Here is a 21,200-nt window from a genome sequence, read left to right as displayed (position 1 = left end):
GTGTGCCATATGCACAGCTCACATTTTATACTTTTTTATAATTTTTATATATTTTATTTTTCTTGCATCTTTGTTATGCAGTTTTAGCTTTAATTCTTTTAGTTCAGTATTATTTATTCTGAGAATGTCTACATATTTTATTTTATATCTATTTTTTATTTTCTATTTCCCTAACATTTTTTTTAGTTAATGTGCGTGTGGTCAGTCATCAAAGAATTTCATTGCAAGTTGCACCATGTATAACTATGTATGTGACAAATAAACTTTAATTTGATTTGGTTTGTATAGTGGTCCAGCCTCTGCCTGAAAGAGATAATAATTTCATGCTCTAGGTGGCAGTATAGGTCATACATCACATACCAGCAGCGAATCGATCGCGTGTGGTCATGTAACAAATATAAATTAACGCTGAAAACTGCAGTAGGAAAGTGTCCAATAAAGTGTCCAAAAATGTCAAAGAACATATTCCACATGGCACAGAACAAATGTTCCTCAAAACATTGCACTAAATTAATAATTAATTAATGATTAAAGATTGTTGATAAATTCTCATTCGTTTGGAAACAGTATTACTAAAGATTTTACAGAAGGATATCAAGCTGCAGTTTAGTACAACATTTATTAGTAAATAAACTGTAACTTAAAACTGCACTGAGTAATAAACTCGTGCATAATGGTTTAATAATAAGTAATAAACTGTTAACTAACATACGTAACAAGTTATAAATGACTTGTTAATGACCTATCAACCTTTGCAAGCCCAAAAAAGTGTCTCACAGATATCTTCTATCTTCATAAATGGTGTTAACACTTTTTTCATGTGATTCAAAAAGGGAAGTTGGCAGTTCATCTGTTTCTACAGATAAAACTGGAAAAAAAAAAACAGTGAGTGTGAGAGTGACAGAACTGAGAGAGTGAGTGTGAGGAGCTCTGAGATCTGTGTGAAGTGCAGTAGAGCTGGTGTGGATCTGTGAGATCAGCACTCAGGATGAAGATTCTCCTCATTTTCAGCCTCTACCTGATCTCAGGTAAGAAACCCACTTCTAAATCATCAGCTCTATCAGCAGTGTCACATCCAGCCTTTCTTCACACGGACATTCCTCCTCTTTTAGCAGCTGCTGGAGGATCCAGGAGAGTGAGGGGTTTTTCAGGAGGAGGAGTCCTCATCAAGTGCAGATATGAGAAACAATACACATCAAACACAAAGTATTTCTGTAAGAGTTCAGTGTTAAACTGTGATGACCAAATCAAGACAGATGTTAAAAATAAATGGGTGAACTCAGGAAGATTCTCACTGTTTGATGACACCAGTGCTGCATTTTTCTCTGTGATGATCAGAGACCTCACTGTACAAGATTATGGGACATACCAGTGTGTGTCTTATAAAAACCGGCATAGGGACCCCTACACCCTAATGCAACTGATGGTAGAGGAAGGTGAGTGTGTCCATCACTGTCCTCTTCATGATTTGAATCCTCCAGCATCATCTGCTTCAGTTACAGTAAGAGAAAACACATAAAAGCCCATAAAGAACCAAATTCCGGAACTGTGTTCTCACAGTGTTTATCTTCACAGCTTTAAAGAGATGTTTAGTGTCAGTGCATGTTTTCCTTTCACACATATATTTATTTTTAACTTAACGATACTTAAGGCAATAAGCTGAATTTGCTTACTTCACTAAATGGTGGCATTCCGGGTAGGCTCCTGACCCACTGTGACACTGAACTGGATTTGGGTTACAGACAATGAAAGAATGAACGAATAGTCAAAATATGGCAGCTGTTTTCTGTTCATTATTGACAAGTCCACACTATGGAAATAAAATCATTGTGGATTAGTTGTGAAAATGGAGATGTGAACACCATCTGTAAAAACTCACAATCCATCAGCGATCCACCCAGCTTTTTTTGAAGAGTACTAATCGATGGATGTGATAATAACATATCTGTTAAAAATGGTAATACATTGATAGAAAATTGAAAATATTATCTAATATTATATGATGATGTACAGCAGACCTTCACAGTGCACATCAGTGATCTGAGACTTTGGGGAATTCTGCAAACTTTATTTTTTTCTGTTAAATCATAAAATAAGAACTGTATTTAAATTTGAATTGACTGCGCTATCCACATCCTTTTCATTTGACTGTTGTTTTTTTCTCATGACTGTTAATGATTGACAGTTTCAGATTATAATAGGACCGTCAGTGTGACTGGCCGTGCTGGAGGGAGTGTGAAAATCAGCTGTAATTACCCACAATCCCTCAAGAATTATCCAAAGTTTCTCTGCAGGAGTGTGGTCAGTGGTGAATGTTTTTATAAAACACCTGTTAAAAAAAGTAGAAAATGGATAAATCAGGGAAAATACTCACTGCATGACGACAGAGCAAAGAACACCCTCAGTGTGATCATCAGTGATGTGAGAGAGGGAGACTCTGGTGAATACTGGTGTGGAGCTGAATCAGACTGGGAAACTGATAATGGATACAAGCTCTACATCACACACATCAACTTCACAGTGACCGGTGAGTAAAGAGTCACTTTGGGTAGTTCATGGACAGCAATATATACATTTTTAACTGGCCTGAAACCAAGAAACCATAGCATCAAACTTGGATGGGAGACATTTTCCTGGGTAAACTTGGAATGCTGTTGGATGTGGTGTTGGAGCCAAAAGTGGGCACTGTCCCTGTGGTCAGTGTGGATCTCAGTTTGGCCTCATTCATGAGACCTAGATTTAAAATATGACAAACTGCATGTAATTTGCGAGTAAATGGCATTCCTGAAAATTCCAACAGATTCATGAACGCTGCATAAATATAATATTTTTTAGTAGAATGTGTGCATGTTAGTGAATAACAAATGTTCAAAAACTGGGAGGAGGTGCACATTCCTTTGTAATTAACATAGAATTTCCATAATCTCCTCCCATGAATTTCAAAAGCCCATCTATAAAGAAGCGCTAGGACTGAGGAATCACAACAAGAACCCTTAAAAATCTCTTCAGAAAAGCTAAAGAATACTAATGTTCTGAGTACAAATCAACATTTAATTAAAATGCATTCAAATCTGCAGCTTTGATTTCCATTCTATGTATATTTTTCTCAATATTAGGACTCATAGCGAGGCATTAGACTGATTGTCAAAAGGCTGGGTTCAGTACTGAGCAAAAGTTTTTGGCACCTGAGAGAATTAGATTTTAGAAGTTATTTATCTGAGCAGTAATATTTTATTTGCTCAAAACCCCTAAAAGCTACCACCATTATTACAGTACGTAGTATGTTCTGTTTGTGAATGTATTAGTTCAACATCCCCCAATGGGGCAGTGCAGTTTTATATGAGGTTATCTTTATGCTACATAAAGTGTGCTGTTGATTTAACAAATCCATACAATCAAGGAGAACATCTGGAAACAAACTGTGTTCTTCCCACTCGCTCACAACACACATACTTTTAGAAAAGAATATCCTATTTTGTTACTTTTATACAAGCATCATGCTTATTTAAAATATACATTATATTAAATAACAATCATTTTACGGGCATTTGCACAAACATTTGCACATTACTGCTGTTTGTCCTACACAATTCTGCTAAAGTTGTGGGAAGCTGCACGGGAGCTAAAGGTATTTATACTTGATACAAGTATCAAGCTTCAGGGGCCTGGAGGTTGTGGGGTCGATTGCCGCTCCGGGGACTGTCTGTGAGGACTTGGTGTGTTCTCCCCGTGTCCGTGTGGGTTTCCTCCGGGTGCTCCGGTTTCCTCTCACAGTCCAAAAACACACGTAGGTAGGTGGATTGGCGACTCAAAAGTGTCCGTAGGTGTGAGTGTGTGAGTGAACGTGTGTGTCTGTGTTGCCCTGTGAAGGACTGGCGCCCCCTCCAGGGTGTATTCCCGCCTTGCTCCCAATGATTCCAGGTAGGCTCTGGACCCACTGTGACCCTGAACTGGATAAGCGGTTACAGATAATAAATGAAAGAATGAATGCCTGTGAACTTGTTCCTGCTTTGCAAGAGCGCCTTTTGAATTGTACAAAGCAAGTTATTGCATTGCACAGTGTCAAGGCTTAGAGCAAATGCACAAGACTCAGACACTATGACTGTATTATTTAGGCGTGCACACCCACACATCAGTTGCAGTGAGTCAAGTATAACACAGCTGATTCCTGGGTTGATGATTAGAGGACTTAATAATTCATGTTTTAAAAGTTGCAGTGTCCAAGGAAATTCAGTGGATACTTGGGTTTTGCCTCTAGTCTTGCTCACAAACAACATCCTAAAATGTTTTAAAATCTTAACAGAGGAGGTTCAGGGAACAAACTACAATCACTATATTTTGCCAGAATACCTCATCTTTCCATGTAACAGACTATATTTACTGAAAATGAACAGAATGGCTGCAGTAGGTGGCTAAGGGACTTTTGACAATCTGCGGAACCTATTTAAAAACGTAAATCAATATCCAACTTAAAACATCCTTAATTTTAACATGTGAATATTTTGTTTTAAGCAATGTCGACTTTGCAAACATATACATGTAATGTATTTAAATCCACTAAAATGCTACTCTGAAACATCCATATAACGTAGAAATCTTAAAGTAGTTGTGGTTCACAGAGACATATCCTACCAACATACCACTAATTTTATTTAAGGAAATATGCCTCAGTTCAATTTTAATGTTTTTTTTCTTCATAAAATGAATTGCTACTCTCAGAAATTCATATGACATACAGATCTACAATCTGTTGTAGTGTATAGAGGCACATCTGGCAGACACACTACACCCTTTACAGCTTAGAAAATATGCAGGTCATAGCTTGGTCTTGCTGGTAACACATGTGGACATACTTGGTCACACTGGTCATGCCTTGCTTTGTTAAGTTTTTGAAAGGCAAGCCGTGTTCCAACATCTCCAACTCCAAGTGTGTTTACCTGGTTTCCAGAAAGTAGCAGAAAGTGATAATTGTTCAGGTAAGAATACAATTGATCTAGTCTAGAAATAAAAGATTTTTCAAAAAATAGATCCAGAATTAAAGACATTTTAGGTGTTTTGCTTTTAAATTGACCCTTTTGGAGAAACAGTGTAGGACCGAGTGACTGGAGAATTTCACGGGAATCTGATGAGAAAGTTCCTTTTGTTCTGCCAGAGCAGATGAATGGTTCAATACAAAAAGAGGAAGGAGGTCCACTTTCTGATAAAGCTGAGTTGCACTACCGCAGACTTCTCCATTCTTTCACTCATTAGTGTTTATTTGACTGAATTCCATCTAATCACAGCCATGTTCAAACATCACTCTGCACTGTGTAACACTCAGCTTTATACATTGAGTAGAATCTCTTTATTAATTCCTCTAATTGCTGAAGAAACACTGTGTGAGTGAGTGTCCACAAACTGCTGGAAATTATACAAAACAGTGTCCTCACACCAGACCAGAGTTGTGATGTAAATTAAGATCAACTACTAGCTGCATTCTATCTGTAAAACTAATGCAGACTCAATTAATTTATTAATGTATTCATTCATGTATATATACTAAAATGCTTATTGATCATATTAGTTATTACAGTAGTTATTATTGTTTTGGTTATGTTCATTTTATTAGATAGTATTGCTATGTCTATTGGAATATTTTACATATTTTTAAAGAAACATTCAGGAAATCAATACATTTATAATTTATGTACAAATATAACAGTAATATTACTAATAATAAGATGAAAGATTGCTTACAGTTTTGGAGTACACAATGTACTGTTGTCGTTATTGAATCTGTACCTATGCTTTGGCAAGTGGAATACTGGTTTCCCCTGCATCAGCGAAGGCCTGTAGGACTGGAGTTTTAAAATAGAAGTGTGTATAGATATACAGCAGATGTTTTAGGCACCAGAGATTGTGAGATTTAAAAAGCTATTTATCTGAGTGGTAAGTGTTTATTTGCTAAAAATCAGAAAACAAATAACACCCAACATTAGAATAAACCAAATAATATTATTCCAGTGAGTGTGATATTCTGTGTGTGAAGGTGTTAGTTTTACTTTTTTCCAAATCTCTTGTGAAGGTTATCATCCAATACCTAGTTTTAGTGATTAATAACTAATGATTTTAAATATTGTGTGCTGCTGATTTAACAAATTCATGCAAATCAAGGAGAATCTGAACAAAACACTGTTCTTCAAACTCACTCTCAACTACTACATTATAGAAAAAAAATATTTGATTTATATTATTACTTGTCTGTATTTAGTGTGATTATATATAACTTTATACAAGCATCACGCTCACTGAGAAGGCATTCGTTTAAATACATATCATTATCTTAGGTACCTAAAACTTCTGCACAGTACTGTATTTCTTTAATATTTCTCATTGTGAAACTGTTGTAAGATACTCTGAAAAGATTCAACTTGTTTCTATATTTTCCATTTGTTTTAATTAAGTTTATCAATTGTCTCATTTCAATGACTGAGAAGTGATCTCCTAGTGACATGAGAAATTTCCCTTGGATAAAATCACTGAAAGAAAGTGAAATACACCACGTCAGTTCATCTTAGACAAGTCTCTTATCAAATGTATACTGAAAAATGTTCAATATATTGACTTAATTTAAGATGATTTCACTTAGGAATATGTGATTTTGTTGCAGTACATTACTTTGCTCCCTACTTTTCAACTCTCTCATTAACCCATTAACCCTCATACACTCTGTGATCCAGTTCAGTGGTCTTTTTTAGTGTAAATGATTTTTCATTGTCAAAGTTTGTCTCAGAAAACTGGGATCAATTTAGGCAAAGTTCCACTTAGTAATATTACATCTTCACGAATCCTGGCATATTGTCACTTTTCAAAAAAAAAACCCCACCAAAAACATGCACCTTCTTTTTTGGTTAATCTTCTTTGCTAAACTATTTTAAACATCTCTCTCTCTCTCTCTCTCTCTCTCTCTCTCTCTCTCTCTCTCTCTCAGACACTGATGAGTGTAAGGAACAAATCTGTGGAGAGTATGGAACTTGTATGAATTCACCAGGCAGCTACAGCTGTAAATGTGATCCTGGATACACTAACTACAGAAACAACCAGAGCAAATGCACAGGTAAGAGAAGTGGCAGAAGATTCTGGAGCGCAGGGAATATTACAGAAAAACTATGGAGCACATATAGTTATTACACCAACAAATGAGTAGTTTCTGAACCAATGTGAATATATTTCAAGATTATACATAATAAATTTGATCTGATATGTGTGTGTGTGTGTGTGTGTGTGTGTGTGTGTTTACACAGAACTGAAGTGTGATAAATTTAACACCATGTCCACACAGGTAAATGGCCACCTGTTCACACTCGTTTGTACTTCAAGAGTAAAAATAATTTGAATATTCAAACACATTTCCCTCAAAATTGTAATCTTTCTCTCTCTCTCTCTCTCTCTCTCTCTCTCTCTCTCTCTCTCTCTCTCTCTCTCTCTCTCTCTCTCAGGCTGGAGTGAGTAAACTGTTGAGTCTGTTTGTGTCGAGTTGTGAGTCTCTGAGAACTCACACTGCTCCACAGCTCTCAGGAGAGTCTTTACTGCAGGTAACAAGTCTCATTTTTTATTGCAGATTTATTGCAGGCCATTTCAAGTACAGTGACCTAAATATAGAAAAAATAAACAGAGGATACCAGCTCAGCAGTACAGTCCACTAGTGCAGTCATCGGTTCTGGATTGTTATGTGTTCTCATTGCTCCTGACCACATCTGACCCCTATCACTGTGTCTGAGCTGATGTAGTCATGTTCAAGCAGGAAATTACAGACATTTCCAGGACAGGAGGTTCATCTGGAGCATGGCTGAGAACTGGAGCTTTAATCCATATGTGCTGAGTTATTTCACAGCTAGAAAAACTTCCCATATTTTACACACATCAGTACAAGATATCGAGACACACACACACAGATCTCACACAGCTTTGTCCCTGTGGTGTGATTCAGGACCTGATGAAGATCAGTGATGAGGTTGTGCCCAGTGGAAATATCAGTGACCGCTCCAAGTTGAGTGAGTTCCTTGGAGTAATGGAGAACACACTCCGTCTCATCGGACCCCAACTCAACGAGTCTGTCACCAGAGTGGAAAACAACATCTCAGGTACACACACACAAACACACACACACACACACACACACACACACACATACACAAATCAAGCTGGACTGTGTTCTTCTGTTTCTCATTTGGTGCTTGTCCAACCTAGCAACTATTGTTATGAAAAGACAAGTTAGTGGGTGGAGCATGGGGCTGATTTTTTTTGTTGTTTTTCTGATTTCACGGCATTTCTTCCACACAGAGATATGGCTTGCGGTGAAAAAGGATGTGACTCCACCCACTGGCCGTGTGACTTTAAACACCAGTGATATCCATCTCAACATCAGCTGGAAAACTGTAGTGGGGGAACAGTATCCAGGTAAAGCACACACACACATACACACACACATTCATTCAATATCTGTAACCGCTTATCCAGTTCAGGGTCGCGGTGGGTCCAGAGCCTACCTGGAATCATTGGGTGCAAGGCGGGAATACACCCTGGAGGGGGCGCCAGTCCTTCACAGGGCAACACACACACTCAAACCTATGGAGACTTTTGAGTCGTGCTGCGCCACCATGCCGCCCCTACACAGACACAAACATATTCGATTCATTGTAGGACCACTGCATAGACTGTGTTCATTTTAGAAGAAAAAGTATTTGAAAAAAGAACAGAAACAGAGTTAATCCCTTTGTCCGGACACTCTCCTCAGGTTTTGCCTACGTGGGTATGATCAGTTATAAAACTCTCAACACTTCAGTCCTGGAGGAAACAAACGTTGGGGGCAGAGCCTCTGACTACAACCTCAACTCTCCAGTGGTGACAGTCTGTGTCAGTAACAAAAACACAGAACGCCTGCCTGAGCCTGTTACATTTACCTTCAAACACCAGCAGGTAAACATACACACACACACGCGCACACACACACGCACACACACACACACACACACACACACACACACACACACACTCTTGCATGTTCTGTTTGATTTCAGGATCTGCATTCATTTCAACTTTATTCAGTTTTAAAAGTATAACAGAGAACAGGTTTGTTGAATACCCATACTTTTGACCGCCAGTGTATTTATGCTCCATGCATCTTACACAAACACAACTGATAAAATAATCAATCATGATTGACTGTAATTTCCATCGACTGATCTGTCCTCAGGGACTGTTTCTGCGACAACAATAACATCCTGTTTCTACTCCTTCATTTAATGCTCTTGTTTTCATAGAATTATCAAATGCTTTTCACTGCCCATGTGCTTTTGTTTTGTTTTGGTTTCTGGCTCCTCCCCATTTCACCTGAGAGCAGTAATTTGTCATGTTTCTAATCACTCTCAGCCCTTTTTTTTCCATCCTGTCCTCAGCCTGGTGTTACATGTATTACTCTGCACTGGTTCCCACACCTACCATCCCCATCACCCTACACACCATGTTTCTCCTCACATACCTTGTTCACTTCCCATCTGCGGCCCCTGTCGTCCTTATGTAGCAGGTCCTGGATATTTGATGGGACTGATTCAGCACAGACCTTTACTAAATACCTCCATTATCCACAGAGACTCCACAGCTGCTTCTACCTGCCTTTAAATTAAAGCCTCTCCACTGTGGCCTTTAGCTGCTCACCTGAGGTTATTCACTTTTGCTTTTATTTTTAAAGCCTTTAAAGCTGCTCTGTGACACCACTCAGTAACCTTCAATTCCTTTCTATATATTGCATATCTGATGTCACCATAACTGAGACAAATTTCATGAGATAAACCAATACAGGCTCAGCTCAGTGAGACCACATCCCTCTACAGCCTCCACAGTGCAGAATAACTCACATCACTGGTTCCACATTCACCTGTTACACATACTCACTCTAAAAACAGGTCATGGGTTAGAATTGGTGCAGCATTCTGCTCTCCTCCCTGACCACAACATTCAGCTCCTCAGACATTGGTCTTACCAAGATTAGCATAACAACATTCACAAATTCAGCATCTCCAATAAGCCTCTGAGTGGCTGATGTCATTGTACTCTGGAGTTCTTTTGGTGCCTGTCTTACTGAACCCCACCCCAGGTTTCTCTCAGTTCTCCACCCATCTCTCAAGATCAGCTTGGTCCGTGTGATCCACAAACACAATTGAACCCTGATTCCTTGACTTACAGCTGCTACAAGAATTGTAATTTTGCATGGTGTAAGAGTCTCATGACTGTTCTATTCTGTGTAGGAAGTTGTCTCTGAGAGTAAACCCTCCTGTGTGTCCTGGAACAACACTAAATGGACTAAAGATGGCTGTGACCTGCTCCAGTCCAACATCAGTCACAGTGTGTGCTCCTGTGTTCACCTGTCCACCTTCACTCTCATCATGCAGACAGGACAGTGCCCAGATGATGAAGTAAGAGCAACTATAGTTGTACGTACAGCAATATATTTAAGAAATAACATACTTTACAGAAAGATGAAGTGTGCCACAACACACACCAAAGGTAAATGTCACCTGTGTTGACTTCTGAGCATTACATTATAAGAACATTAGAGTTACCCTGGATCACCAGCCTAAGCTCCAAAAACGTAGAGCAGGTGAAACCTTTTAACTTTTGGGTTAATGCTGTTATAACAGTTTCCTGAGTGTTGTTTTTCAGAATAATACTGTGATGATGGTGATTGGGATCCTAGCTGTATCAGTGGGGATGGTGTTCCTGACCTTATCCCTGGTGACCTTTGTTAATTATCAACGGAACACAAGACTGACCAACACCGCTCTGATCAACCTGTGTTTAACCCTGCTGCTGGCTCACCTCCTCTTTCTGCTCACACAGATATTCCTGCGTTACATAAAACCTCTGCAGGTGAGTGGAATTACCTTTTAGGGATACTACAGCCTGCATTAGGCTTACTTTAATGACCTGCATGTCTGCCTCTCTCTCTCTCTCTCTCTCCAGGTGTTGTGTGCAGTGCTGGCAGGTGTTCTACACTTCCTCTTCCTCTCTGCTTTTGTGTGGATGTTCATTGAAGCTGTGCTGCTCTTCATCCATGTGAAGAACCTCACTAAGTTAAGATCAAAGAAGGAGGGGCTTAACTGGAAATACCTGGTTGTGATTGGATACATTATTCCTCTGGTTGTGGTGGGTGTGTCTGCTGGCCTGGTTCCTGATGGATACGGCAGTGAAAAGTGAGTGTGGAGTGGGGTCTCTTTAATCAGGGGTGGAGTTCAGTTAATTGAGTTAATTTTGAGAAAGACATAATCAAAATGACTAAAATAAAACAGGTCTTAGGTTTAGGAACTTGATTGTGTGTGTGTGTGTGTGTGTGTGTGTTTGTGTTTCATTGTAGATGTTGGCTTAAGAAAAATAAAGACTTTGTGTGGAGTTTTCTGGGGCCCGTGTGTTTCATTCTCATTGTAAGTAAATTATATCTAAAAATTTTAAGTTTCTGTTTTGCTTTTTGAGAGCAATCCCCTCACAGTCTCATGAACAGACAGAAGCACACCGTACATGAGGTCTTGTTGTGATTTAAGATCTTCCTCCAACTGAAAGAGGATCAAATAGGACAGAGGAAAGTACGGGAACATTGTAGCTGCAGCACTAATTAGACCTTTCCACAAGATATAATTAGACAGACAATTAAGGCATCCTGCCCAGTGATTGGTTGGACTAGTAATAATAATTTTAACTGTTCTTACTGGCCCAGAAGGGGGAGCAACAAAGATCTTTTAGAACAAAAGTGTTTTTTTTTCTTTTTGTCAGGCCAACACACTTCTCTTCCTGAGCATCTTGATCATCATGACCTCAACTCTGAAAAAAGTGACGAGTGAAAGTCTGAAAACCAGACCAACTGAGCGTGACCAGCAACTCTTTAAAAGTGTGGTCCTGAAAACCATGATCCAGTTCTTCATCCTCGGCTGCTCCTGGGTCCCTGGGTTCTTCACAGGCTGCAGTAAGGTGTTGGAGATGATCTTCCTGCTCCTCAACTCCCAGCAGGGAACATTCATCTTCCTCATCCACTGTGTCTTCAACCAAGAGGTCAGTCTTTACCTGCTCCACCTTAGCAAGAATCCAACTGACCCACCATTTCTCAACAAACCCCAACACTACCATGTTACCAGCTGTGTGCTAGGATGATGAATGAGGAATTAATACAACATTCACATAAATATAGCAATGTTTAAATAAAAAGAATACATTAAAAACATTTCCACTTCCAACACGCTGTAGTATTACATTTGTCAACATTATATTCCTATACTCTTCATTTTATAGACCGTAGCATAAAGTTGAAGTCACTTGAAGTCACAGAAGATTAGAATTATTTGTCAAGGTTCATTGGAAAATTGGAAATTTGTGTTTGGTAGATTATTTCTTTGTTTTTGCTCCTTGAAAATAAATCTTACACCATTGGAAAGTCTGTTAATTTCCCTTTTAAATGGTGCCACATTTGTAAGGAAGATGCATTTTTGGGATGAGCAGTAGAGCTGAGTATGTGGCTTTCGCCCATGAAAAATTTGCCAAATCCTCTCTGCCAGTGGCAAACAGCTTATTCTACCACTGACTCATTTGGTGTTTGCTGACTGGATTGAAATTTGAAGAAACAAGACATATTGACAGTTTAAACATTTATTCATTTAACAAACAGGAGCCTCAGTAGCATGTGGAAGAACCATACACAACCACAACAGCCTGGCACCTCCTCCTCATGCTGCTCACCCGCCTGGTTACACACTGCTTTGGGATGGCATCCCATTCTTAAGCCAACATTTGTCACAAGTCAGCCAACATGGTTGTGTTGGTCACTCTGGCACCAACAGAACGCCCAAGCTGATCCCATAAGTGTTCAAAGGGGTTGAGGTCAGGACACTGGCAGGCCATTCCATCCTCTCCACTCCCAAATTCTGGAGGTAGTCTCTGATAAATCCGACTCTGTGGTGGTGAGCATTTTCATCTTGGAGGATAAATATTATCCTGATAAATTTTATCCTGAGATATGGGATTGCCACTGGTTGCAGAATGTCATCATGATGTCTCTCTGCATTGAGATTGCCTCCAATGGTGACAAGCCTCGTTTTTCCAGTGAGGGAGATGCCGTCCCACACCATCACACAGAATAAGCTGTTTGTCATTGGCAGAGAGGTTTTGGCAAATTTTTCAGGGGTGCAACCCACATACTCAGCCCTACTACTCATCCCACAAATGCATGTTCCTTACAAATGTGAAACCATGTAAAAGGGAAATTAACAGGCTTTCCAGTGGTATTAGATTTATTGCCAGGAAGCATTGCCACAACAAAGAAATACTCTACAAAACACAAATTATATATATATATGTTGTTAAAAAAATTATATATATTACCTACACTTTTCTCGTTCACACTCTGATTACTCTTTTTATTCTTCTACTTTCAAGGTGAGGCTATTGTATGTGAAGTGGTGGCGAACTCTTTGTGCAACCTATACTCCAAAAACTGAAGAAGATCCTGATACCACAACATCAAAGTTCTAGATTTAAGAATTGTCCAGCTTCTTCTGGTTTAATCACTTATTGTTTATTTCAGTGATAATGGCTTATTCAGAATCTTACTAGTGTTATTTCAGGATTACATTGATGATGTTTTTGTATCTATATGCTGCCCCTTTGAGAAATTATCATGCTATGTTGAAAATACAAAAAAATAGTCGCCCCATTAAACCCAGAAAATCATTCCCTACATCCTTTCTTTTGTCTTATATTCATAATTGGGCAAAATCTAAATTCTTAAACCTAAATTGTTGGTACTAATTCAGATACCTTTCTAAATTATGTCCTTCCAGTTAGTAACACTCTAGTTAGCCCATCTCCCTCTGAGTGAAATATTGGTGTTACATTTGACTCATTCCTCCCCTTTTCTACTTATATTAAAGCTCTGATGAAATCTGCTTTCCTCCATCTTCGCAATGTTGCCAGACTTCGCCCTGTACTCACCCTAAAGCTGCTGAGATCCTTATACATGCCTTCATCATCTCTGAATGATCTAGATTACATCACTGTAATACTCTATTCCATGGATTTACCAACCAAAAGACTTTGTCCTCTTCCATGCATCCAATTTCTGCAGCCAGAATATTGGTGTCCACTAAGAAGTCTGTTCATATCTATCCCATCCTTTAACATATACACTGGCTTTGAATCACACAATGCCTCCAACACAAAATCCTCTTTAAAGACTTGCATGATCTATCTCAATCTATTCTGTTTATATCCACTTTTTGTAAGAAAAGTATTTATTTCCCTTAAATTGTAAAGTGTCATTGGGTTCTTTAAACAGCACTATGCATGTTAAATAAAGCATAATAATCTTCATCCCTTTCTAGTGCATTAGATTTATCATTTATGATTAATCGTTTATTATTATTTATATATCATTATTTCATTTTTTTATGTTTTAACTGCGGAAGTATTTTGAATAAACTGGCAAAACACAGTTTTGATTAAGACAACCATATTCCATGATTTAAGTCCAACACTGAAACACTTTCAAGCATTTAAACCACAACACCAACCAATCAGATTCCGTCTACAAGACTCAACATCCCCAAACCTACCAATAAGATGTAGACTACTACATCTTTTCTATAGGAGCTCTATTTCAATGAGAACTTTCTGTCCTGGCAGAGTTAAACAGTATAATAGTGGTTCACCTCACATTCTCACAAGAAATGAGAGGCAGCTGGTCATGAAACTGTATTTGAAGATTAAAGGTAAATAAAGATTCTCTGATGGCTTTTAAGGTAATTGCTATGGTTTATTTCAAGTGTTTGTTTAGTAATTGAACTAGGATGCCAGACAGACCTGGCAGGCCTAAACGTGTGCTGAGGGTTTGCTGGGAACGTTTGGTAGAGGAATCTGTCAGAAAGATCTTCAACTCCCACATCCGGCAGAGCTTCGACTGCATCCCGTGGGAGGCCGGTGACGTTGAGCCCGAATGGGCCATGTTCCGGATCTCCATTGTTGAGGCGGCTGAACGGAGCTGTGGCTGCAAGGTTGTTGGTTACAGTTGAGGTGGCAATCCCTGGACTCGGTGGTGGACACCCCAGGTGAAGGAGGCTGTCAAGCTGAAGAAAGAGTCCTATTGAGCTGACAGGTACAGAGGAGCCAAGCGGCTTGCAGCTTCGGCTGTCGCTGAGGCAAAAACTCGGGTGTAGTAGGAGTTCGGTGAGAACATGGAAAATGACTTTCGGTCGGCTCCGAGAAGTTTCTGGCAAACCATCAGGTGACTCAGGAGGGGAAAGCAGTTTTCCACCAACACTGTATATGGTGGGGGTGGGGAGTTGTTGACCTCGACTGGGGATGTCATTATGCGGTGGAAGGAATACGTTGAGGATCTTCTCAATCCCACCAGCACATCTTCCGCAGAGGAAGTAGAGTTTGGGGACCCCGGGGTGGGGGCTCGTCTATCACTGGGGCTGAGGTGGCCGAGGTGGTAGGAAAACTCTGTGGCGGTAGGGCCCCGGGCGTGGATGTAGTTCGCCCCAGGTTCCTCAAGGCTTTGGATGTTGTGGGGCTGTCCTGGCTGACACGTCTTTGTAACATCGAGTGGACATCGGGGGCAGTGCCTCTGCACTGGCAGACTGGGGTGGTGGTTTCCCTTTTTAAAAAGGGGGATCGGAGGGTGTGTTCCAACTATAGGGGGATCAAACTCCTCAGCCTCCCCAGTAAGGTCTATACGGGTGTACTGGAGAAAAGAGTCCGACTGATAGTTGAACCTTGGATCCAGGAGGGACAATGCGGATTCCGCCACGGTCGTGGAACACAGGACCAGCTCTTTACCCTTGCTAGGATCCTGGAGGGTGCGTGGGAGTTTGCTCAACCAGTCTACGTGTGTTTTGTGGATCTGGAGAAGGCATTTGGCCGTGTCCCTCGGGATATTCTGTGGGGGGAGCTCTGGGAGTATGGGGTACTGGGCTCTTTGCTACGAGCCTAGAGCCATAGAGCCATAGAGCAGGAGTCTGGCTTGTATGGCTGGCAGTAAGTTGAACTCCGTCAAAGCTGCCCGTTGTCACGGCTTCTGTTCATAATTTTTATGGACATAATTTCTCGGCATAGCCAAGTGGCAGAAGGTGTCCAGTTTGGTGGTCTCAGGATTCCATGTCTGCTTTTTGCGGATGATGTGGTCTTGTTGGCTTCATCAAGCCAGGACCTCCAGCTCTTGCTGGACCAGTTTGCAGCCAAGTGTGAAGCGGTAGGGATCAGCATCTCCAATTCTGAGTCCATGGTACTCAGTCGGAAAAGGGTGGAGTGCTCTCTCCAGGTTGGAAGTGAGATCCTGCCTCAAGTGGAGGAGTTTAAATACCTCGGGGTCTTGTTCACGTTTGAGGGAAAGATGGAGCGGGAGATTGACAGGCGGATAGGTGCAGCGTCAGCAATAATGCAGGCTCTGTACCGGTCAGTTGTGGTGAAGAGAGAGCTGAGCAGAAAAGCTCTCGATTTACTGTTTGATCTATGTCCCAACCCTCACCTATGGTCATGAGCTTTGGGTAGTGACCGAAAGAACAAGATTGCGGGTAAAAGCGGCTGAAATTAGTTTTCTCCGCAGGGTGTCTGGACTCTCCCTTAGAGACAGGGTTAGGAGCTCAGATATTCAGGAGAGACTCGGAGTGGAGCCGCTGCTCCTCCAATTCGAAAGGAGCCAGTTGAGGTGGTTCGGGCATCTGGTCCGGATGCCTTCCTGGTGAGGTGTTCCGGGCATGTCCAATGGGGAGGAGGCCCCGGGGCAGACCAAGAACACGCTGGAGAGACTACATGTCTCAACTGGCCTAGGAACACCTCGGTATATGCCCGGAGGAGCTGGAGATGGTGGCTGGGGAGAGGGAGGTCTGGGTTTCTTTGCTCCGACTGCTTCCCCCGTGACCTGGACCCGGATAAGCGGTGGATAATGGATGGATGGAAATGTAATTGTTCTGCAATACTACATTTTGTACAACATAGTGTAGAGGAAGATGTCTGAGTTTCAGCCCTAGTGGTGTGGGTGTGTAGTTGTTGAGCAACGGAGATACCAACATAGATGTATAAATGCTTGCAATGGTGTAAGGCTCTTGAGTAGCCTATAGCGTAGGCTGTGCATCAAGTCGACACATAAGTCGACATAAATCGGCCTTCAGTGAGGCATGTCTGACAGCATATCCAACAAAGTGTGACTTGGCAAAAGATTCTGTCTCTTTCAGACCTCAGATGTACAAAGTGACTGTGTGGACCCAGAATGTTGTCGTTCTCTGCCAGTTTCAAAGCAGAGCAATGATGGTGCAAGTGTACCAGTCTGACAGCAGACAATTTCCTGTTGAGGAGAGCTAGAGTAGTGCCCAGGTAAGCAGGCTTTCCCAGTCAACTCTTAGAGGATGCAGATGGTTTCTTATTTGCCAGCTGTTTTTTTTTTCACCTTAAAAAGGGTGCTGCAGTTAGAATCTGCTTTTTTAACACCCAACATTTAAAAAAATGCTGTGTAAACTCCCTGAATGAAAAATACACACAGCAATTGTAGACATTTAATTTACAGCCTTTGTATAAGCTGAAAAATGCAAAATCTATTTATTCTTTATTTTATTATTATTCTTTTTTATTATTGTATTTGGGGTGCTGCTTTCTCCTGAAACTCTTCCAAACATATATTTGTGGGCAATCACAGCTGAGTAGAACAAAACAAACACAACCAGGACAGAATAGAGTGTAGTTTCTCAGATGATATGAAGAGCACAGGTTCAGGGAGTGGAGTTTAATTCATGTGTCAGACTCCAGTCCAGGCAGGTCACAGCTCTGTAGACTTCAGTTTTCATTCACATTCCACATTTCATTAAAGCCTTCATCAGCTGAGCTCAGATCAGCAGATCATTCTACTTTACCCAGAGCTGTGGACTATATCGAGCCTAGTTTAACATGCCAGCATTTTTCAGTGTACTGCAGCCCTCTAGGGGGTTAACGTGAGAAAGGAAATTGTGTTTGCAGGAACTTCCACCAACTTTTAAATACCCTGCATTAATAAACTGTCGTAAACAAAGTGATGGAGGAAGAATTAGTTATAGAAAAACTTACTGAGTCAGGATTATTTAAAGTTGTGGTGAATGGAACCAAACATCCTGATCTCAAAGCTCCTCACAGGAAGTGACTATATAAAATGTTGTAAACATGACATTGTTTCACCAGGGCTTGAGAAGGTTTTGGCCACAAACATTCAGCAATCAGCCACACGATTAAAACCACTGACAGGTCAAGTGAATGCAAGTATAATCATTTTCAATGGCATCGGACAGATCATTGCATCTCAGCTTGAAACATATGGTTTTAGTAGCTACAGACAGAGTCAGACTGCCCAAGCTGATGTAGTGGAGTATGGATCGAATAGAGAAATGAAAAACTCTCCACTCTAATAAGGATTTTGTTTGGAACAGAACCCCACATTCCATTCGGAGTTGTGTGTGTGTGCGTACAGACTCTGCTCCCCACACACACACACACACACACGCACACACCTAAGGCCTGCATCAAAGGACGCCTATGACCCCCAGATAACAAGCCAGTTTATTATGCTTTTAGGCAAAAAAAAGATCAAACAAAGTGAGAGAATGGAATTAACGAACCCAGTTTATGACCCTCGGCGTCAAGATGGTGAAACCTTATCTATTGTGGAAATCAACAGATGACGAACACTGACTGACCTCAGTCTGAACTCCTGGTAACCCATCCGCACAGGACGAACAGCATGGACCAACAGCGACCCCAAGTGGACGTTTGTGAAATCGTGTTTCGCCCCACTGACTCCTGAATGCATACCGAGCGCAACGAGTGTTCATGAACATTGTTTTATGCAAATCTGTATTAATGTCAACCCCTTTTGTTGTCCTCAGATGAACGTCTACCAACCAATGAAGTGATGTGTATTACTGTTTCAATCATGAAAGAAAGTTTCTGTCTCTGATTAAAAAAACGAATTAGTATCTTCTAGCATAATATTGTAGTGGGATGTAATCATAAATTACCCAAGATATATATATGTAGATGTTTGATATTAATAATCCAGGACACTCATTGTGCTATATCACAAACATGTATAAGTAATTTTTGTGTATACGTGAATCTTTCTTCTCTCTCTCTCTCTCTCTCTCTGAAACGTGAAACAAGTCAAGCCTCAGACCCAGGATCCAATCAAAGGAAGGATACCTCCCAATTACCTCCAATTGCGCCACCTTTGAAAAGAGAGTGCCCGACTCCCGTCTCACTCTCTCAAGCTTCCACTCTTGCTCTCTCTAACTTCCGACTTACACTTTCAACTCTCTATCGCTTCCTCTTCGGCCGCTTTCCGGCGACATCCTCACGTTGCGCTCAACCTCTCCAAGCGCGACGCTCTTCTTCTCCCTTATGCCGATGAAACAAAGACTCTAAAAGGACCTCACTCAGCTCCAAGGGACGCCTTGCGCCAGCTAGCAGTGTGATATAAAAACTACAAGTAACGTCAAGTAACTCTAAATAATCCTTTGTTCTTTTTATTGTGCTTGTGTTTGATCGCCCAATCTAAGTTTAATCTCACGACTGATCAAAGCAGGTGAAACTTATTCGTGGCCAGAATAAGATATCACCCCTGAGATTAGTTGATAGCGGATACATTAGCGTTATAAGCTGACTTCTGAGGGCATCGCTTCTGGAGACTCGAGTAACGGACGGAACAACTCTGAGACGCCCCCCTCATTCAGGGGAAAGACCAGCCAGGCCTGCAGTCCTCCGTGAAGGGAAACTCCCGACTGACGTCACCCGTCTAAGGCCAAGAGTGTCTGACTCAACCTGGAAAGAAGCAAAAACCCGGAGCACGGAGGTTAAAACAGCGGGACCCGACAGCTCGGTGAAAACGGCAAAAGAGTAAGCAAGCAAAACTTTACTCACTTTTCAGAAGCTGATGCCTAATTAAGCCTCTTGATAAATTTATACATTAATTAAAACCTCATTTAGTAACACATTAGTCAAGTCATATCGCCTAGCCTATCTTTAAATTCGAACCAGTTTGACCTGCGTTGATCCAGTGAGAATTCCTAAGATTATGCTATGTTAAGTAAATATTCTTTTTCTTTTTAATAAAATATTTCCATTATTTGAAATAACAGTGTGTGGAGTCTGTTCATTAAAAGTCTGAAAATCCTGAAGAACTCACGTAGCGAGGACAGTATTCATTCTCTAACTACTCGTTAATGTTTTAATTATTTAAGTCAATCATAAGATCAATAATTATCATTAGTCAAACATCATTAATCATAAGAGTTTGAATAAGATCAAACGCTACAAATACAATATATAAATATATATAATATATATATTTATATATATCACGGTGTATACACAACATACACTACACTGACCATTGACCGCTGCCAAAAACAGCTATATTCAAATAAATATCTTTTAAAATCATTGTAACTTTAAGATTACCTACCCCTCTGTTTGCCTTTGTCTTTAAGGTGTGTGTGTTGATACTCCCCGGTGTTGTTTTCTTTTACCTTACATTGCTTTTGTACATCTTGGTCAGAGATAAAACATTCTTTAGTGTCATAGTTGTTTAGGTCTAGTTTGCTCTTTTCTTTGGTGTTTCTTTCCCATGTTTTCCACCTTAATCTTTTTTCTTTGAGATATAACTTTGATCAATCATGCCCATGATAAGCTGGGTTCTAGAAGCAGGGGGATACATACACTGTACTGTAGCAATAGTATCACTGGGGTTTAAATGCACTGGTAAATATAGTCCCATGGCATTGGAGCTATGTCGAAATCATACAACACAGACATAATCTCTTATTATCTGTCTTTAACATACTGTGGTCACTGATGCTAAAGGAAAGACGTGTGAATGTCATCTTTGACATTTTCTAGAGAAAGAGGAAGCAGCTAAAGCAGAGTGAAAGGCACACAGAGACATTCCAGTCAGAAGTAGAATTGACCTCTGTGGAGGATAACACACTCACACAATCGTAAAAAACAATGGACTGGAGTTCAGTTCTGGAAGAAGACCCATCTTCACCGTCTTCCTAATCTGTGGTCGAGTTTTTTGCTTCAAACTGAAGATGATTTATATTTAACTTTAAGATTACACAGAAACATATGGTTCAGATTTTACATCACAACAGTGGTCAGTACAT

The 21,200-nt window shown here is 40.4% G+C and overlaps 2 protein-coding genes across 9 annotated transcripts in view; one reads left to right on the top strand and one right to left on the bottom strand.

The window, feature by feature from the left end:
• Positions 1-21,200, bottom strand: part of LOC136686655 (uncharacterized) — a 55,083-nt gene that overhangs the window by 13,614 nt on the left and 20,269 nt on the right. The gene's annotated exons all lie outside the window — the stretch shown is intronic.
• On the top strand, positions 2,216-14,479 carry LOC136686650 (adhesion G protein-coupled receptor E3-like). The gene is made up of 13 exons (XM_066660556.1): positions 2,216-2,527; positions 6,971-7,096; positions 7,284-7,321; positions 7,479-7,574; positions 7,970-8,123; positions 8,323-8,439; positions 8,777-8,958; positions 10,287-10,454; positions 10,702-10,908; positions 11,002-11,231; positions 11,393-11,459; positions 11,806-12,081; positions 13,459-14,479. Exons 2-13 carry the CDS (start codon positions 7,018-7,020, stop codon positions 13,552-13,554), a joined length of 1,710 nt encoding a protein of 569 aa, XP_066516653.1. The 5' UTR covers positions 2,216-2,527; positions 6,971-7,017; the 3' UTR covers positions 13,555-14,479.

This window comes from Hoplias malabaricus, chromosome 2 (genome assembly GCF_029633855.1).
Source record: "Hoplias malabaricus isolate fHopMal1 chromosome 2, fHopMal1.hap1, whole genome shotgun sequence".
Classification (NCBI taxonomy): domain Eukaryota; kingdom Metazoa; phylum Chordata; class Actinopteri; order Characiformes; family Erythrinidae; genus Hoplias; species Hoplias malabaricus.
The sequence above is the reverse complement of the archived record's forward strand: the minus strand, read 5'-3'. Positions and strand labels throughout refer to the sequence as shown.